Genomic DNA, 19177 nt, shown 5'->3' on the forward strand with positions numbered 1-19177 from the left:
GGATTAAGCCAACATGTAAAGGCTAAAAATGATAATCTTATATTTGTGCACTTTATACATTTCAAATAACGTTATAGAAATCTCTGGAGTATCTTATAATCTACTAAATTGTCCGTGTTACTGGCGTGGCTGAACAGTTTAACATGCACATCTTTAGACGCAAGTTAATGAAGGAAAATGGGGAGCGTTCTAAAAGGTTTGTTTTCACAATTCACAGCATGTTGGACAAAAATAATAATACAGAAAGAGACAAATAGTTTTATTTTATCATATCTCAAATTGATGCAAAATTATTGTTTGTTTCTATGTATGTATCTATATGTATAGTCTGCTAATAAAATACAGAATGTTTTCTGTACAATAGCCAAAGTGTTCTGTTATAGATGCCTATCTCTTTGCAGCGCTCCACCATGGTCCCGTTTGCAGTTTCAACACAGTCCGTTTTTCTTGGGGACTGAAGTGCAGGATGGTGAGGATGGCACCAAGTGTCTGTTGTCGACCGCTTGCATCCTGTAGAGTTAAGAATTTAAAGATAACATTTTTCAGATATTCTAGATTTGCACCCTCCCGACTTTGGTCCCTCAGCAGTTTGTCAAGTTGATCTCTCAGATCAGCCACTTCCTCGTCGTGACGTTCTCCATTAGCAATGAGCCTGGCCTGCAGCTGGTGGACATCCTCCTCAAGCTGGTGCTTCTGTCGGCGCAGTGCTCCTGTCTCCACCTCCTTTCTGGCCAGTTGTTCTGCATATAAAAGTATAGTAGTGGGTTCATTTGCTGTAGCCCGCAGTAAGGCTTGGCTGATGATGTCCTCCTCACTGAACCCTTCGGTCAGGTCCTGGTTCCCCGGGCGGCCGCCATCACTGCTGTGACATCCTCGCTGAGACAGATTGTAGCTCAGTGCCACTGCTCTGAGGTTTTCCAGCTCTTTGTCCTTCTCATTCAGTAGTGCCATGGTGCGCTCTCTCTGTTTGTGTAACTCAGTCTCCATTTTAAGGAGGTTTTCACGATGCAGAGCTTCTAGTCGCTCTACATCTTGCTTATGGCTGTGCTGTAGTGAGATGGATTGTTGCTGCCGTTCTTCCAGCTCCTTGCGATGTTTGGCCTCTGTCTCGTCACTCTCAATGCGCAGATTAATGTACTTCTCTTTGAGTTCAGCCAGTTGGTCTTTCACCTCCTCCAGCTCTTTGGTCTGGGAGCCATCCTTAGCATTCTTGTTCTTTAGCACCACCTGAGCCCTCACTTTGTACCGTTCAAATTCCTCCTTCAGCTGTCTGAGCTCCTGCTGGTAGTGCTGTGCTGAGGCTTTTTCTTTGCACAGGTCTGGATCTGTGTCCATTAGGGCTTCAATGTTTGTCGTCTGCTCTGGGTTCCTCTGACCCGCAAGCACAAGCAGCTTTTTTACCTTTTCCAGCTTCTCTTTAAGCACTGTCACATTCAGCTGAGTCTCATCTATGAAGACATCTGAGGTCACCCGGCTCGAAGCAGCGACGGCCAGTGTCTTGTTCTCCGTGTCCAGCTGAATGATTCTGTCTCTAAGTCTCTGAGTAGTCTGCTGATCCCTCTGCTTTGCCTTCTCACAGGAGCCGAGCAACTCTGACAGCTCAGACACCTGCTGCTCTAGTGTTGCCACTCTCTGCTCCTCAGCCCGGGCACGGTCACGCTCACGTTCCTCCACCTCACACACCTAAGAGTAATATAAAGCAAGAAATGTCACAAGATTTCACTTTTAGAATAGTTGTTTAACCAATAAGTAGTAGCATTTAACTTGTATATTTAAATAGAGATAGAAAGATACCTTTATGTTCTCATGCTGCATCTGCTGCTGAAAATGCTTCTTGAGTTCTGTCAGCTCCTGTTGAAGCTCTTCTACTCTGGGATCAGGTTTCTTTTGGTCCTCTTCTGCTGCCTGGAGTCTTCTCTCGAGCTTGACTTTTTCCTCCCTCAACAGGTTTAGCTGAGCCTCTGACTCGGCCCCTCTGTCTATAGCCTGAGACGTCAGCGCTAGAGCAGCTGTGGCCTCCTGGAGGCGCAACTCTGCATCTTGGCGTCGCAGTTCCACATCCTGCCTCAGGGCTCTCTCCTGCTGCAGGAGCCTCTGCAGCTCTCGAAGCTGTTGAGCATGGTCTCCCTGCTCCAGACCCCTTTCATGCTGCTGTGTGATGATCCGAGCACGGCTCTCTGCCAGCTGCTCCTGCAGAGTCTGAAGTTCGGATTCATGTTGTTTCTTTGAACTTTGAAGCTGCTCTTGCAGGTCCTCAACCTCCTGCTTCAACAGTCGTTTGTCAGCCAAGAAACTAGCCTCCATGCGGGACTTCTCTTGTGTCACTGTTGCCAGAGAACTGGTTAGAGTGTTCAGTTGAGCCTTCAGTTGTACAACACGACGATCAGCCTCTGGTCCAGCTGGGGGGGTGACTTTCTGCTGTTCCCCGATTACACTGCTGTTAGTTGGACTGACTCCACTCTCTCTGCCACTAGCCTCAGCAGGTGACTCTGCTTGCTCCTCTTCACTTTGGTCCTCTCTGCCACTGTCACTTGTGATATTGATAGGCATGTCCAAAGATGCAGTAGTATCAACACTGTCTTCACTGTGCAGAGAACAGCGATCATCAGGAAAGTCAGCCCTCATGTTGGGATTTTCCAAACTTCGGTCCACATCTTGAGAAACTGACAGGACTTTAAGGCTGGCCTCCAATGCCTCTTTTTCCTTCAATAAGCTCTTGTATGAACGCACAACATCTCTAAAACGGGTCTGATACTGTACAAGCTGCTTTTTCTGGGACTCCACAGCCTCAAGGAGCTCCTTCCTGCTGGGACCACCCCCAAAACTCATCCCAAACTTTTCCATATCTCTTCCAAAAGGTGTTGTAATTAATGTTTTAAAATCGACTGTTCATCTTCATAGATCCACTGGTCTCACCACCTGACACAGACAATAAACATACAACATGTAATATATAGATTGCACAAGTGGTGATACAAAATTGTTGGCAGGCAAAGACATGAAACATTAACGGATTTAAGCTTCCCGTTTGAGGCAGCATTTTTACCATTCAAAAGATAGGACCGTTTAAAACTAAATATTTAAATGTTTCATCATTCTGAAACTCAGGCATCAAACTGTCTATTGAAAGATTTGAAGTAGGCAACTGCAACCATTCCATAATCTTACCTAAGGGCTTTGGTGGTGTCTGTATCACGCAGCGATTCAAGTATTAAAATTCCAAACTTGAAATGTGGCATATAATAAAGGCAACTAGCAATATACAATCCAAACACCGACACCGATACGCGCGGACAGCTGCCATGTTACTTCTAACCGGAAGTGGAGGAGCAGAAACGGCTGGTACGTTTAAAGATTGCAGGAATTTCGAGCGCAGTGTTGATGAATAATGAAATAATGTGAACTATTTTTGGGTTTATGTGTAAACACTGTCACAAATGTGTCCAACAATGTATTTTCTTAAGTGGTTTGACCAGTTGGGTTGTAGACTGTGTGACGTGGTTAGTTCCGTGTTGTCGGGATGGACGTGGCAACAGTCGCTGCTCCTCCTACAGTCTGTGCTCTTCTCTCAGCTCTGGAGGTCCTAGACCAGCTTCTACCACTGGTCACCTCAACTCACGCCGTCAGTGTCGGCCTTGTAGTCAGTAAACAAGCCGGGACTTGTACATTAAAAATGGGACTCGCCATTTCATCTTTGTTTTCCAAGCTTTTTGGCAAAAAACAGATGAGGATACTCATGGGTAAGTATCTCAGCTAAGCTAACTCGCAAATAACAATATATATTTTATACCGATTACTGCGACCCTTTAAAAGTTTGTAAACAACAAAATATTGATAATATTGATTATAATATTGAATCTCAGATATTTCAGTTGAGAAACCACATGATAAACTTAAAAACAAGGTGATTTTGGCAAAAGATACGTCAGTAATAATATCAGTGTATGGATGGAACATTAAAACAAATATTCATTCATTCAAATAATATAATTATATTACATAAGGCATTTCTAATGAAGATTTTTAGGTTTTACCGGACAATAGATCAAATCAAATCAATTTATTTTTGTAAGGCCCAAAATCACAACAACAGTTGCCTCTGAGGGCCACAATAGAGATGACCAATATTACAGATGTTTATTTTGGTCGGGACAGTGCATGTTAATGAACATACATACTGTAAATATGCAGGATTGTAGCATCAGTTTTCCCGCATTCACTCTCATTAAGACCAGCACATTATTGTACATGTTTTTAGTGGTAGGGGAAACCAGAGCACCCTGAGGAAACCTACACATACACAGGCAGAACATGCAAACTACACACACAGAGGCCAAACGTCAGCCGGGATTCAAACCCTTGACCGTCTTGCAAGAGGGCCAACTGCTGCAATTAGGTTAGTAAAAAGTATATTTCCATCCTGTGTAACACTGGTTATCTTGATGTTTTCAGTTGGTTTGGATGCTGCTGGAAAAACAACTATCCTGTACAAACTGAAGCTTGGAGAGATTGTTACAACCATCCCGACTATTGGTAAAGTTTGATTTGTCACTTCTAGTAATTTATTGTAATGTGTTTGTATAAAGAGCAAACATTTGTTTTTTTCTGTTTTTAGGTTTTAATGTTGAAACTGTTGAATATAAAAATATCTGCTTCACGGTTTGGGATGTTGGCGGTCAAGACAAGATCAGACCCCTGTGGAGACACTACTTTCAAAACACTCAGGTGAAGTCATACATATGGTGTCTCACAGAGAGAAAGCTGTTATTAGTATTAAAACATGCTGTTCTGTTTTAGGGCCTCATCTTTGTAGTGGACAGTAATGACAGAGAGAGAGTTACAGAAGCAGAAGAAGAACTTACAAAAATGGTATGTGAAGAAATACATTAATTTGAAATCTTCTTTCCTTGGATTTTCACCTTTCTCACAATATTGTACCATAACATTTAAAAACAGTAATGTTTCACATTGAATATATCTTTAGATTCAGGAAGATGAGTTGAAAGATGCAGCTATTCTGATTTTTGCTAATAAACAAGATCTACCAAATGCAATGGGAGTGAGTGAGTTAACAGATAAACTACGTTTGCATAGCCGGCGGGACAAAACTGTAAGTTGTCCCATAATTAACTGGGCACAATCATTGTGTTCAGGTTTTCTAACAGTTTTCTGTGTCTCTGTCCTTAGTGGCATATCCAAGCAACATGTGCAACACAAGGAACTGGTCTTTATGAAGGTCTAGACTGGTTGTCCAATGAGTTGGAAAAGCGGTAAGACTACTATAAGACCACGAGGAGCAAAGCGAAAGGACCATTTTTAGCTGGTCTCAATGTATGCAAAGTGGGAACGCAATAGTGTTTTTCTCAGGACTTTTATTTTAAAGATCTTGATTGATTTAAAAAGGGTAATAGCTTGGACTTCCTGGTTATGGATTTTTCATCTACACATTTTTTGCAGATGTTTTGAATCAGAATGTTGTTAAATATGCAACTGTTAGAACGAATGTGTGTGGGTGAGCAGACTTTATATTAGAATGTGCAATGACACATTTCACACCATTATATTTATTTTTAATATGAAGTACCGAGACAACAATCAGCATTTTCTTTCAGGGTTTGCTCAATTATTGAGTACCGTATTGTTTATTGACCATTTCTAACTCAAAACTGGAGAGAAGGAATACTATGCCTCCAGTCTTTGTAAATCAATCAGTTTAAATGTTAATGTAATAAACACTGAAATACTTTAATTGCTGCATTGCACTTTATTCAAATAAATATGCAACACTGAAAATAAAAAGTTAAACATAAGCTGTAACAATTGGTGCCTTAGAGCCTCACAGCTCCCAGTTTTTATTTATACATTGATGGGCTCTCGTTGGTTTTGTTGCCGTTTAACCACAAATACTTTCTGAGCAGAAACCGTCACTGTGTAAACAAAGTCATCCAGGATCACTGTGGGTGAAAAGGCAAACAAAACAAATCATCATAAATCAGTTATTATGGAGTGAAGGTTGATATTCAAATGTGAATATTGTGTGTTTTGATATGAGTGACAACTTATAGATTTATAGTTCATGCTTGTAAGCAGTTCAGTTTTTTGCTAAACTAGTTTGTGGTAAATTGTTTTTTAATTTGATCTTCCTCAAATACTAAATGTGGCATGAAAATATCTCCAGATATAAATTCCTATGGAGATACCTGCATAAAAGATGCATGACGATTACTATTTTTGGATCTCTTAGCTGGTCTTGTAAATATTGCACTATATACTTTATGTCCAGCATTAGACATACATACACTTCTTCGAGACAACTCCAATTAAACGCAAAACGCTGTATCTCTCGCAAACCGTTGGTATGATGCATTCTATAGTGCCTAGTAATTCTTGGGGTACAGACTACTAGGTACACACAAATTTCAAGATAATAATTCATTCACATTTCCCTTTGAAATAGTAGACACTTTACCTGACATGCGTTTAAAGGGTACATCAGCTGATCCTGATAACACAAAGCGGCTTGCTGTTCGCACCATCTGCATCATAACACCAGCAGTTTGTTCGTCATTCTCCAGCTCTCCTGCTGACTGGGGGACAGGGGACTAACGGTTAAAATTGGCGTTTTTTCTTAATTCGAACTCACTCTCCATTAAAAGGAAAATGCTACTTTCATTTACTAGGTCTATAACTAGTCAAGTGCTGTAGCTAGAGTGACAACCTCAAACAATAATACAGTAGCACAAGTGGGGTGGGCATGATCAATTAGATTTAGAAAGACTCTAAAAACGATATTATTGTGTAGTGTTTAAGTGTATCCCTTAAAACACAGTTAAGAGTTTGGAATGGCAACAGTGAAAAAACAGGACCCCCAAAAAGTTTTTTTTGCGAAGAATATTTAGGACGTCATCTCATCTTATCTACATAGCTGTGCGGGACAACCAAAAGGTAATCACCTTGAGTGCAGCACAAAGCTCTGCAACATCTAAACTTGTCATAAATAAACGCATATATGTGTCTTACTGCTAGAACTCCGTCCTCACTGATAACCAGATAGCCGAGCTGGTCCGGGACGCGCTCCAGTCCAGCTGTCAGAGCCGCCGTGGTCTAAAAACAAGAGAGACTCGTGATGCTAATGCTAATTTAATATTCTTAACACACCAATCCAAAAAAATTGATGTCCACATAATGTATGTAGTAAACAAATGCCACGGCTGAATTTAATTAATGAAGTTAAGGAACCGAATTACCACATTTTACCATGTTTTCGGTAGGTTTAGTCGTTGTTGATCCTTGGTCTCATTTCCGGTTTTCGGTGTGACATTCACGTGACCAATCGAGGATTCGTTTATATGAGGTGAGGTCCAGACAACTTAAAGAAGTGCATTACTGCCATCTTCTGGAAAGGAGTGTGAACCTGATTGTCCTATCCATTTAAATTCGTTGAAATAATCCAGTTTTATAAAGAAACATAAGGAAATAATTCATGATGACAATCCCTGAATCCAACCTCAGAATTTCTTGAACTTGAAACTGTATATTTTGTTCACTGAAGAATCAGTCTTTCCAACTGGTACCTACAACAACCAATTATAAGTTGCTCTACACAGACTCTTACGCTTGGCCACACACACATATCCCTATTGGATGCTTACCTATGTAATGACTCATTTAAACTTGTAGGATCAAACCTGGTAAAGATCCTGCCTGACTAGGATCTTTATTGGGTTTGAATGATTGGGACAATAACAGCCTCCTTCATGTCACCTTTTCCTCACATCTTATTGTACAGTTTTAGTACCACCTCTTTACCAGTATATGTTGGTGGTGAAGTCTTGAGGCCTCATCAATGTGCTCTTTGAAAGGTTGCAAATGGCCATCTCTGATATCCTTTGAAGAGAATTACAGAATTACTTTTGTGAGAGTTAGAGTTTTTAATGAGCATAAACTGCAATTTGCAAGTAAATGTCAGGTTGAATTAAAACTATGGCCAAAAATAAGCGGTACACTTTATTGTCCACTAAAACCATTTACTACTTTGTTAAAGAGCTCCCTCCACTCAGGACATTCATCCATTTACAACATGCTGAATTGACCTATCCAAGCCATTGTTGTGGACTAAAAATGTTGAAGAGGTGGAGAGGGTGAGCAGAGAATTACTGAGGTTTTCCCACAAAGTAGTAAACCTCAGTAATTCTCTGCTCACCCTCTCCACCTCTTCAACATTTTTAGTCCACAACAATGGCTTGGATAGGTCAATTCAGCATGTTGTAAATGGATGAATGTCCTGAGTGGAGGGAGCTCTTTAAGAGCCCAAGTGTTTTTAGCTTGAAGGTTTTCAATGGCTTCCATACCTATTGAAGGCAGGGACCGCACTTTAGTTTCTGAAATGTCTCTGCAAAACAAATAAGGAATGTTATTTGTATGTATGGGTAGAGAACCAAAAAAGGAATATTGTGCAATAACCTCAATAAAATCAGCACTACTGGCAAATTCTGTTTTTAATGACTCACATATGAGTTGGGCCACAATTCACTCCATAAAAAGCAAACTTGTCTATTTGGTCCAGATATAAATTCCTATGGAGATACCTGCATAAAAGATGTGTGATGATTACTGATGGGCTATTCTTGAAGCTCTTAGCTAGTCATGCAAATATTGTACTATAAACTTTATGTCCAGCATTAGACATACATACACTTCTTCGAGACAACTCCCATTAAACGCAAAACGCTGTATCTCGCAAACCGTTGCTATGAAGCATTCTATAGAGGTATACAGCAGAAAGCATACATTATATTATTCCTTTATTATAGCTGCATGGTCCCTCAGAGGTTTGTACTTACACAATAAGAGCACCCTCTGAGATTCCACTCAGTGCATTAGCATGCAGGATTTTAACTAAGGCATTCTCAACAATATCCCTGAAATATAAAGATGATCATTATAAAATAATATCAATAAATTAAGTAAATCACTATAATGAATGAATAGATATATATTTCAACTCAGGAAATGTTTTGATTCCCGTGTTGACGATCCCACTGTTAGAGAACAGAAGCAGAAAGTGTTCAAATTGACACAAATAAGATTAGTTATTTTTTTAACACTCACAGGTACTTGAGATAAGGCAGAAATGCTTCACAGTCAACAAAGACTACAGTTTTTATGCTGATGAATTGTCTGAAAGGCACACAAAAAACACAAGAGCTTGGTTCCAATTTATACTTTTATACGTTTAGGAATTGATTCACCAGCAGCAGGAAGAATATAATTATTCATTTCCATAGTCAATTCCTTCATCTGTAGATCTATATCTGTATTTTTAGCCAAAACACCAAACTTAGTCCAAATCAGCTGGTTTAGTATGTACTTAGTCTTATATCAATAAGAAAAGGAAAATCACTCCCCACAGAACAATCCCTGCTAACTCTCCACTTTATTCACCCGGCTAAACGTTGTGAAACTATTCAAAGGTCAAGAACAGATTCTGTGCCTTGACTTAAATTCATCCTCGCACCAGTTCCATCATTTAAACACATCCATCATCTCCTCAATAATATCACCATTTCCGTCATTTACCTGACCCCATAAAGTGCTACGTGTATTAAAATCTCTGCACCAAAGTCGAGTGGAGTGATTAAGACACAGCACTCATATGCCATGCTTTAAGTGCAGCCGGCCGCAGTGTTGTGACTCCAACAATTTATTGCATGTCCTCCCTTCTCTCATCCCCCATTTCACACTACATTCCTGTCAATAAAACAGCCAACGGGATCAAAAACTTAAAACGAAAACAACAACAAAACTATACCTTAAATCTACGTATTCCTACACTCACTGGTTCTAAATCTTCATCAACCATAACCTGGCAATAATTTATTCCTTGTCTAATGAACGTTGCACAGCCTCCTTTTCCCTCCCTCCTATCTTTGTGTAATGTTGTATGCCCTCTAATTAGAATCAGAATCAGAAAGGGTTTATTGCCATTGCCAATGAACAAAATTATCAAACATGAGAACTTACTTTGGTGATTCGGTGCAACATAAAACAATGAACAAATAAAGCAACATATATAAAATAAAAAAGGATAAAATTCTACCATAGGATTAAAAATAAAAATAAGCTTTCTAAGCACACAAAACTTACAGTTGAGTTTACATATGTAGTGCAGAAAGTGAACAGTGCAGTGAATGAATTATGGTTAAAGTGACAGTGTTTAGATGGGAAATAAACTGTTCTTGAGGCGAGAGGTTCTGGTCCGGATGGACAGAAGCCTCCTGCCTGAGGGGTTCAAATAATCTGTTTCCAGGGTCGGCTGTGATCGACCTGCTCGTCCCAGAGTCCTGGAGACGTACAGGTCCTGCAGAGATGGAAGTCTGAGTCTGAGTCTAAATGACTCTTTAGCCAGGTTTCTTGAATGCAAATAGTATTTGGTTTCTCTTTCAACAAATCTATATAACCTTTAACTTCCTGGGACTGTCAACAGAGCTAATAAACTGATTTACTTCTAACCTGATCAGTGCAATTAATATCAAAAGCAAGACATGGCATAATGTTATCCACAGGGACCCCATACTGCCCTTGTATGTCCAGCAGATGTCGCTGCCTCTCTTTCATGGGTGCCTGATTCCGGTTGAATAGATTTTAAGATTTTCCTCCGCATTAGACACTTTATGGTCTGTCTTCTTTTTGGACGCACAGCCTCCATAAGCTGCTGAATTATCCACATTTCAACATTTTAAAGCTGCGCCCTGTCCACACCTCTGTTTCCCTCTGCAGCTGCTCCATGTCCACACCTTTGTCATTTGTACATAGCTTTTTAGTTCCACCAAATGTTCACTGCTTGGAATCCCCGAAATTACCCTTTTACCCACTGACCACCCACAAGCCTTCTCTCGGCTATGTTTTTCTTGCAGATAGATTGCATTTTCATTGACTTGTTTTTCTGCTCTTGAGCAGCACATTTCACCCGTCCCACAGCGCCATCACCAGGCGGAAGGGAGTACTACACCGGGTGAGCAGTATCGATACCATAGCCCCACTTCAACTTAAACGGTACTTTATTTTCCTATCTTATTACTTTATCTTCCTCCAAGAGCATTTTTCCTCACGTAAAATTGCCCTTTCTGGGTCTTCTTCCATTTCCCCCCTGAGCTATCTCCATAAACTCCCCTGTTACATTCTAGTTCAGTCACAATCCAGTTTAAAATGTTCCAGTGTGACATTCTTCAAGCAGATGAGTTGCGGTTGTTCCTGATGCTCACCAACACTGACTCAAGTCTTAAACGCAGTGTAAGAAAAACCCAAGGCTGTGATACTTTGTATTAACATGTTGTATTGTTTATTACGCAGTTGTATTGTTCTGATTAAAACAAACCAACAAGTTAAAATACTATGTTTCGGCTGAGCGCTGTTGACACCAATAGAGGGCGCTCTCTCACTTTTCGCCCTTGTGTCGAAACGGAAGTGACCTTCTGTCAGCTGATCCGCTCACATGATCTGGAGGATTTGTCACTGAAGCTCATCTTGTCCATTTTACATTCTCATTTTTATTCTGATAAATTACAAATGGCCGGCCGCGGGAAGCTCATTGCCGTTATCGGCGATGAAGACACTTGCACCGGCTTCCTCCTCGGCGGCATCGGTGAACTCAACAAGAATCGCAAACCCAATTTTCTGGTGGTGGAGAAGGACACGAGCATCACGGAGATAGAGGAGACGTTCAAGTGAGTAGGGCCCTGACAAACTGTGGCAGTAACACGCCTTTTCCCTGAATGTGGCGAAATGTACGGCTTATGTCCTGTAGAACAGACGTGTAAGTAATGACACTGTGGCTCGTGGGCCGGGCCGGGCCTCAGTGTCCTCGTCTCTTCAATTCCTCGATTCTCCAGCTGTCAATCAAATGTGCTATATTATGTAGTGTCCCAAGACTCAGAGGAGCCAACACAGTCTTGTTAAAAGTGACATTAAAACTATTTAACAGATATTCAAACACATTTATATGAAAATAAAAACGTTGGTCAAACGTTAATGTAAACAATATTCTAAAATAAGTACAGTTCTCCTTTTTGTCAGAGCAGCCCCTGAGGAAAGTGTCACATTGACCATCGGCTTGTGTCGGCTCCTCTCTCCTCGCTGTCTGTGCGGAGAATTGAGGACTCAAAAGACAAGAGGAGGCTAGAAAAATAAATGTCTATGGGCCTTCTCCACTGCTCTTTCCAGTCTCTATTCGCTGTGCCTTTCTTTTACTAAACATTCTATTTGTCTCAACAGGAGTTTCTTAGCTCGTAACGACATAGGAATCATCCTAATCAACCAGTTTATTGCGGAGATGATTCGCCATGCCATTGATGCTCACATGCAGTCCATCCCGGCCGTTCTGGAAATCCCGTCCAAAGAGCACCCTTATGACGCAGCCAAGGACTCCATCCTGCGCAGGGCCAAGGGCATGTTTTCTGCTGAGGACTTCCGATAAACACAGTCATGCATCTGATGTCCCTAATGTAAATATTACATGTACGTTCAATGAATTGTTGTGATTGTGGTGTCGTTTTCTTCTCTCTTTGTTGTCCTAATGAAAATGTGACTGGAAATGTGTTGGTTGTTCTGTGGATTTAATTATTAAAATGTTGTAAACCATTCAACAGTTGGTACTGATAATAAATGACAATGTGATTACAAGGTTTTCTTTATTCAAGTGGACACTGTCCCTATCTTTTTACAACCTACAAATGTGTAGGTTAGGCATGGGTCCAGTTCTCATGTCCAGTTGGGCTGATAAAGTAGCTCTCAGGGCCGGCATCACTCAAACTGCTGCATGTACGACCTTCAACTGACCTTGACTGGAGGACAGTTCTGTGTTATTTGAGGTGTGACCTCAGTTTTGGGTATAAAACCTCAGCACAAACTGCTGCCCATTCCTCAGATTACCATCCACCAGCAAGAATGTACATAACACTGATCATTGTGCTGACGGCGGCTGTGGCTTCTGGATTTGGACATCCTCTTCATCTGTTGAAACACACCAGGTATGTTTAATATTAAATTAATTGGCAGTTTAACTGTATTACATATGGTAACTAAAGCAGTTTTATAATAATAGAAAATTGCAAAGTGGTGTCTACTCTTAAAAAATGGTAAATTATTTTGCTTTCTGCTTTCTCTACAGACTTGAGTTCGAAAGCAGTATCCCTGTCAATAAATCCTCATGGTTTGTTTAACAGATTTTCTTAGGTAAAAGAAAATAAAGTAAATGTATTTATTTTCAAATTAATTCTGTTCAGGAATATGTCTTTACACACTCCAAACTACACTGTTTTGCATATGTGAGTAACACTGTTAATAAGTAATCTTTTATGTACTCCTACCCTAAGCTGCCTGTTCTTCTTTTCAAAGGAACATCTCACAAGCCAACAAGAACAATACTGAGGTCTTTCCAATTGAGTGAGTTTACAGAAAATACTATATCCTGCATTTACAGACCTTCATCTTACATGTATCTTCATCATGTTTTCAGAGGAGATGTCCCATCCCAGACTTTAGGGAATGACACAGATGCCACTCCTTTTATGTATGTGTCCTGACTTTTCAAGGAATTGGCTGAATAATTTCTGATACAACTGCTGATTTTTTGTTTTTCTTTAGGGTTTTTCTCCCAAAAATTGAAAACATGTAAGACTTATTTTACTCTTTAGTCACATCTGTCACTTCACATGAACATTTTCATTCAGTTATTTTTTATGTATTTATTTACAGAAATGATAACGGGTAAGTGCCCTATTTACCCCAAGCTATAGTGTGCTGTGTTGTGTACTGTGTTTTTGATTGAACAAAATGTAAAAGTCCGTTCACACACCATCTGTTTGACTTCTATATTTCTATTCCTTTCCTCGTCGGCTGTCTTTACTTCAGTTCACCTGCGCGGGGTAGTTGCATTCTCTCCACCTGTGTGACTGACAACCTTGTCTCTTCTCTTCAAACTGGAGATGAGAAGGCCGGAAAATCCACATCTGATCCCTTAGGAAATGGAAAGAAATAATACCTCAGGACTAGCTATCATATCTGGCAAACTATGTTCTTTTCCTGCAGAGATTCTAAAATGATCTATTATTTCAAGATAGCAACTGACAATTTGTTTTTGTTGTATGTATTTTAGCATCAGTTTAGCATAAGATCAAAGATGTGTTAACCATTTCTCTATGATGATTATGCTGATCACACACAAATAAAACTACTGTATGATTTGAGCTTGTTTCTCTGTAAACAAATGTGCCATTACAGCCAAGACAAAACAGAACTTTTAGGCTTTGTCTGTTAGATGTTGCATGAATGTCATGACTGATATTATGTTTTTATCTCTTGTTTCTTTTTTCACGTTTTTCAGTTTGTTCAACATAAATGTTTTGGATATTAATTTATTGTTTAACTCTCAGCTGTATTATTGTCTTTACAGACCTCCTATCAGCTTCAACTGTCGTATTAGTCTGTGCCCAACTTTTGACCTGGTCCATAAACTAAACCAAGGAGGAGATGAAGTTGCCGGACATGACACTAAAAATCCTCTGAGTCCTGGGAAGTGACGAAGAACATCAGCATCAGAAATGTATTCAAATATAAAACACATTTACCTGGCCTGGTTGTTTTTTGTAACCTTTGACACCTTTTGAATTTATATCCTATTCCTTTACAGTGTGCAAAACATGTCAGATTGTTGTAATTCATAATGCACATGCATTGGCAAATTTTAATAAAAGTAGTGTTGCCAAATTTGCTTACACTTTGGCCTCATTGAAACTTGATTCTTGATTCAATTCTTGATGATTGTTGGTTATTGCTTTTGGGATAGAAAAGTTTTAACAGAAAATTCTGTATCTCAAGTTTTCTCTAAAATTATATTAGGAATATTATACCAACGTTTGGAGAAAAGGTTAAAAATCATACTCAGTCCTAAATCTTTTATGTTGGTATATTTCAACTCTTAAGATATGAAATGTTTTCCTTTACAGGAATACCACAAATTGTGGTACAGCAAAAGCTCTTACAGAAAAATATTCACATTTATATGAAAATACTTTGTATTTTTGTCTCCATTGTCAGACTACTTCTGCCTTGATTATATGAATGCATCTTTTGTTTTGTATAGGTATAAGCAGTCCAAGTCAAGTTGTAATTTGTGTAAGGTATTTTTTTTCATTCTCATTGGGGTTTTGCTTTTCTTAATGGGAATAGTCTATTTGAAAAGTACTACCATTAATGACTATATGTGTGGTTTTCCACTATAGTTTTCAGTTACTGAAACTGTTGACAATATTTTTATTCTGGGTAACATTTATGGCTTCAACAGCAGCCACAAAAATAAACAATGTATTCAGGACTTCCTAAATGAAATAAACAGTCAGACTCAAATCTTTCCAAACTTATTTTAGGAGGAGACTGGACCGTAATCAGTGATCATACCACTGATTGCGTGACCACTGTGGAAAAACTCTCTGGAGACCTACAGCTCCGCGTTAAACACCCTAATCATGCTTCAAACTCAGCATCACATATCTCTTCAACATTATTATACTGATGAGTTTTCATACGTGTCCTGTCCATCTCTCGGGCCCCTTCTACGCCTCAGCTCTACGCTCCAAGGAACATCTGTGCTGAATATGTTTACACCGTATCCCAAAAGATTTTGAATGGATTATTTGAGGAATCATTATCTTAACAAAACAGAGTCTTTCATTAATCTACTTAATTAGGCTTGGAACAGTTATGTTTGCCCATATCACAATGCAATGTTTGATTTGAGTTTATGCTGGTAGAATATTTAAAAAGTAGGCTATTGTTTATGACCATTTAGGCCAATTCAGCTCAAAACCTGAGGGCCAATAAAAAAGGGTGAGGGCCAAATGTGGCCTTGACACGTAGTTTGGCATTTAAAAAATTAAAATAAAACTGGTTTGAGTAGTAGACCTCTATCACGCGTATACATTTGTACTTTGAGAAGCCTACTTTGGCAGCAGAAGGATATTTGTAATTAAGTATTTTTTTAGCCACAGTATCTGTACTTCTATAGGCTAAAAGAATAATTTTGAAGCACATCATAACACCTTCCAGTCCGTTTTTGTCTCGTTTTTCTGAATGATAAAAATCCCTTTTTTAGAGAGCGACAATTTACTTTTCCTCTTCATTTCATCATTCTCGCGGCTCCTCGACGACGTGGCATGCGCGTTTGACATCTGCTTTGGACTTCTATTGGTCTGTTGTGAAAATGGACCAATGAAAGCTCACACCAGGCAGAGACAAGTGGACCAATCAAAAGTCACGACGCTTTGAGGTGGACGCTGATTGGCTGAGGTTGAGTACAGCTGCTGTCCTGAAGTTGGGAGCGTGAGATCGGCGCTTTAGAAGTAGGAAAGTAAAGACCTGAAAAAGTGATAGACGAGAACAATCAAGAATCTATAAGGTAAGAGCATCCCGTAATCTGCACGCTTCTTTGCGTTTATGCAACTTAAAGACAAAGCTTCCTTAATTGGTCATAGCCTATTGGTCAATGTGTTTTTTTCCCTAGAGATTTGTCTACAAGTCTCAACATTCCCATGTACGGCAACGCTTAAAGAGTGGAAATGATGCCAAATAGCGCTATGTTATAGGCATTTTATAGACATGTTGTATTAACTATATTAGCCATCATAATACAAGCAGTGGTGGAAAGAGCACTACAAAGTATGTACTCAAATAAAAGTACAGTTACATGGCTAAAAAAGTACACATGAAAAATACTACTACTTACTTTTGAATGCAATTTGAGTTGCATCAATGTTTGTGGAATGTGTAGAGAAGCAATTGGGACTTGTCAGTACTCACATCATTTTTTTTAAATGTAACTAATTACAATTACATGCTAAAAATTTTACTCAGTACATGTTTCAAAAAACTCAAAATATTTACTCAAAATTTATTTACTCAATTACAGCAAAGTGAGTAATTGTGATCAGTCACTTTCCACCCCAGGTAGCCTAACTACTTAGATCAGCTATGTACAAAAACGAAACACTAATTTGTTTGTCTTTTTTACAGAATGGTGCGTTTCCTGTTAATCTTCATCTCCCTTTGTGTTGTCCACTGTAATAGTAAACCAACAGACAAAAAAGAACGTATTCACCATGATGACCCACTGAGCAACCTTAAACATGATGACAGCCAAAACTTTGACTATGACCATGAGGCCTTCCTCGGCCATGAGGAGGCCAAAACCTTTGATCACCTCCCTCTTGAGGAAAGCAAACGAAGACTTGGGTTGGTACAAGTAACAATATTTAGGTTGTAGTCAAATATTTTTTGATTAATCTCTATAATGATCCTCCTATCGGCAGCATAATTGTTGGAAAAATAGATGATAACAAAGATGGATATGTGACCGAAGAAGAGCTCAAAATCTGGATAAAAAAGGCTCAACAAAAATACATTTTTGATAATGTTCAAACCCAGTGGAATGACTTTGACACCAACAAAGATGAATACATCGGCTGGGAAGAGTATAAAAATGTGACCTATGGAAGCTATCTGGGTAATATAATAGATTTATATCATGACATTGATCAAACAACTCTCTTAAAACAAATATTGCACAATTTAAATTCCAGACAGTCCTCAGGAAGACATTGACATTAACTACGCCCAAATGATGCAGAGGGATGAGCGACGCTTCCGTATGGCTGACAAAAATGGGGATCTCTATGTCAATAAAGAAGAATTCACTGCTTTCCTCCACCCAGAGGAGTTCTCCCACATGAGGGACATTGTGCTTCAGGTAAAGTATGATCTAGGGCTTTTAAAATCTTTAGTGTACTATAGCCAATAAATAATATATGCTTGTTTCACCAGGAAACTATTGAGGATATTGACAAGAATGGAGATGGCTATATTGACCTACAAGAGTACATTGGTGAGTGTGTTTTCTTCTGTAGTCTATAAATATGACACAGTGCAAGTTAGTATGATGATGTGTGTTTTAGTGCAAAGGTTGAATTTGTCATGTAAAAGGAATGCCTAACAACCTTATGTTCTGTAGGTGACATGTACTCACCAGAGAATGGAGAGGAAGAGCCTGATTGGGTCAAATCTGAGCGAGAACAGTTTGCTGAATTTAGAGACAAAAATAATGATGGGAAAATGGATCGACAAGAGACCCTTGACTGGATACTGCCAGAAGACTTTGACCATGCTGAGGCAGAGGCCAAACACTTGCTGCATGCATCAGATACAAACAGAGTATGTCAGCTATTTAGTTATTATATATACATGTTAAAAAAAAATCAATAATGAATGCTTTATGTGTGTTTTTCTAGGATGCCAAACTAACGAAAGAGGAAATTTTAGAGAAGCACGAAGTATTTGTTGGAAGCCAGGTGACCAACTTTGGCGAAGCTTTGATGCGACATGATGAATTTTAATTTTTTTTTACCTTCCTCCTTTGATGGAGCAGTTTATCATTTCTAATAATGTTTATCATTTCTAATAATGTTTAAATGTGTATATGTTTAGTGTTTACTGGTGCTGTTACAAAGATAAAAAATTTCACATTTCTACCTTCAAGGAACCACTCACCCATTCACACACATATTCACACACCAGTGTACGCAGACACTGGGGGCAACATTGGTGTCTTGCCCTAGGACACAATGGCAGTTTTCATCTGAGGTGGCACTGACCGCTCTTTACTAAGGATCAGAAGATGAGCACTCTGTCACTGAGCTACTGCTGCCTATATTTATTTATTATCATGTTATATACATTTCAAAATATTTATAAGCATTCATTTTATATGCTATTTCTTGAACAATATTATGTTTTTATGTTTATAGAATTTCATTATCAAAAAATAATATTGTATGTTGCATGTTTTATCATCAATTCAGACAAAATGTTATATGGTCAGAAAGAATGACCAAAAATATTTGTATTTGTCACATTCACTCAAATTAAATGGAGAACGTATTACATTTTATTTTCATTATCTAATGCCTACACACATCTCTTCATTATTTGCCTATATTTCCTTTTAAACTGTAAGACTTAAGTCACATGTTCCTTAAGTCACCATAACACTAGAATTGTTGTCCTGTATTCAATATTTCTACGAAAAGCATTTTTTCTTCATGACGCCATCGTCTATAGTGAAGTATAG

The 19177-nt window shown here is 39.0% G+C and overlaps 5 protein-coding genes and 1 long non-coding RNA gene across 6 annotated transcripts; 3 read left to right on the forward strand and 3 right to left on the reverse strand.

Annotated features, from left to right (window-relative positions):
- Positions 1 to 298: 298 nt before the first annotated feature.
- On the reverse strand, positions 299 to 3277 carry gcc1 (GRIP and coiled-coil domain containing 1). The gene is made up of 3 exons (XM_072453983.1): positions 3169 to 3277; positions 1795 to 2919; positions 299 to 1683 (listed from the first exon to the last, which is right to left on the reverse strand). Exons 2-3 carry the CDS (start codon positions 2842 to 2844, stop codon positions 388 to 390), a joined length of 2346 nt encoding a protein of 781 aa, XP_072310084.1. The 5' UTR covers positions 2845 to 2919; positions 3169 to 3277; the 3' UTR covers positions 299 to 387.
- A 65-nt stretch (positions 3278 to 3342) lies between these two features.
- LOC140367488 (ADP-ribosylation factor 4) lies at positions 3343 to 5373 on the forward strand. Its single transcript, XM_072453986.1, has 6 exons — positions 3343 to 3740; positions 4453 to 4533; positions 4616 to 4725; positions 4798 to 4869; positions 4985 to 5110; positions 5188 to 5373. Exons 1-6 carry the CDS (start codon positions 3521 to 3523, stop codon positions 5272 to 5274), a joined length of 696 nt encoding a protein of 231 aa, XP_072310087.1. The 5' UTR covers positions 3343 to 3520; the 3' UTR covers positions 5275 to 5373.
- A 371-nt stretch (positions 5374 to 5744) lies between these two features.
- On the reverse strand, positions 5745 to 7336 carry lamtor4 (late endosomal/lysosomal adaptor, MAPK and MTOR activator 4). Its single transcript, XM_072453987.1, has 4 exons — positions 7258 to 7336; positions 7021 to 7104; positions 6470 to 6587; positions 5745 to 5954 (listed from the first exon to the last, which is right to left on the reverse strand). The coding sequence occupies exons 1-4, from the start codon at positions 7258 to 7260 to the stop codon at positions 5857 to 5859; spliced, it is 303 nt and encodes a 100-aa protein (XP_072310088.1). The 5' UTR covers positions 7261 to 7336; the 3' UTR covers positions 5745 to 5856.
- A 493-nt stretch (positions 7337 to 7829) lies between these two features.
- LOC140368260 (uncharacterized) lies at positions 7830 to 8568 on the reverse strand. The gene is made up of 3 exons (XR_011928153.1): positions 8511 to 8568; positions 8204 to 8392; positions 7830 to 7887 (listed from the first exon to the last, which is right to left on the reverse strand). It is a non-coding gene; the product is annotated as an uncharacterized lncRNA (long non-coding RNA).
- Positions 8569 to 11460: 2892 nt separating this feature from the next.
- Positions 11461 to 12681, forward strand: atp6v1f (ATPase H+ transporting V1 subunit F). The gene is made up of 2 exons (XM_072453478.1): positions 11461 to 11726; positions 12274 to 12681. The coding sequence occupies exons 1-2, from the start codon at positions 11569 to 11571 to the stop codon at positions 12473 to 12475; spliced, it is 360 nt and encodes a 119-aa protein (XP_072309579.1). The 5' UTR covers positions 11461 to 11568; the 3' UTR covers positions 12476 to 12681.
- Positions 12682 to 17036: 4355 nt separating this feature from the next.
- Positions 17037 to 18565, forward strand: LOC140367772 (calumenin-A-like). The gene is made up of 6 exons (XM_072454414.1): positions 17037 to 17286; positions 17364 to 17557; positions 17634 to 17800; positions 17875 to 17935; positions 18062 to 18261; positions 18339 to 18565. The coding sequence occupies exons 1-6, from the start codon at positions 17069 to 17071 to the stop codon at positions 18441 to 18443; spliced, it is 945 nt and encodes a 314-aa protein (XP_072310515.1). The 5' UTR covers positions 17037 to 17068; the 3' UTR covers positions 18444 to 18565.
- The last annotated feature ends 612 nt before the right edge of the window (positions 18566 to 19177 follow it).

This window comes from Eucyclogobius newberryi, unplaced genomic scaffold (genome assembly GCF_026437365.1).
Source record: "Eucyclogobius newberryi isolate DKJ021-1_F unplaced genomic scaffold, fEucNew1.0.hap1 SCAF_2, whole genome shotgun sequence".
NCBI classification, from domain to species: domain Eukaryota; kingdom Metazoa; phylum Chordata; class Actinopteri; order Gobiiformes; family Gobiidae; genus Eucyclogobius; species Eucyclogobius newberryi.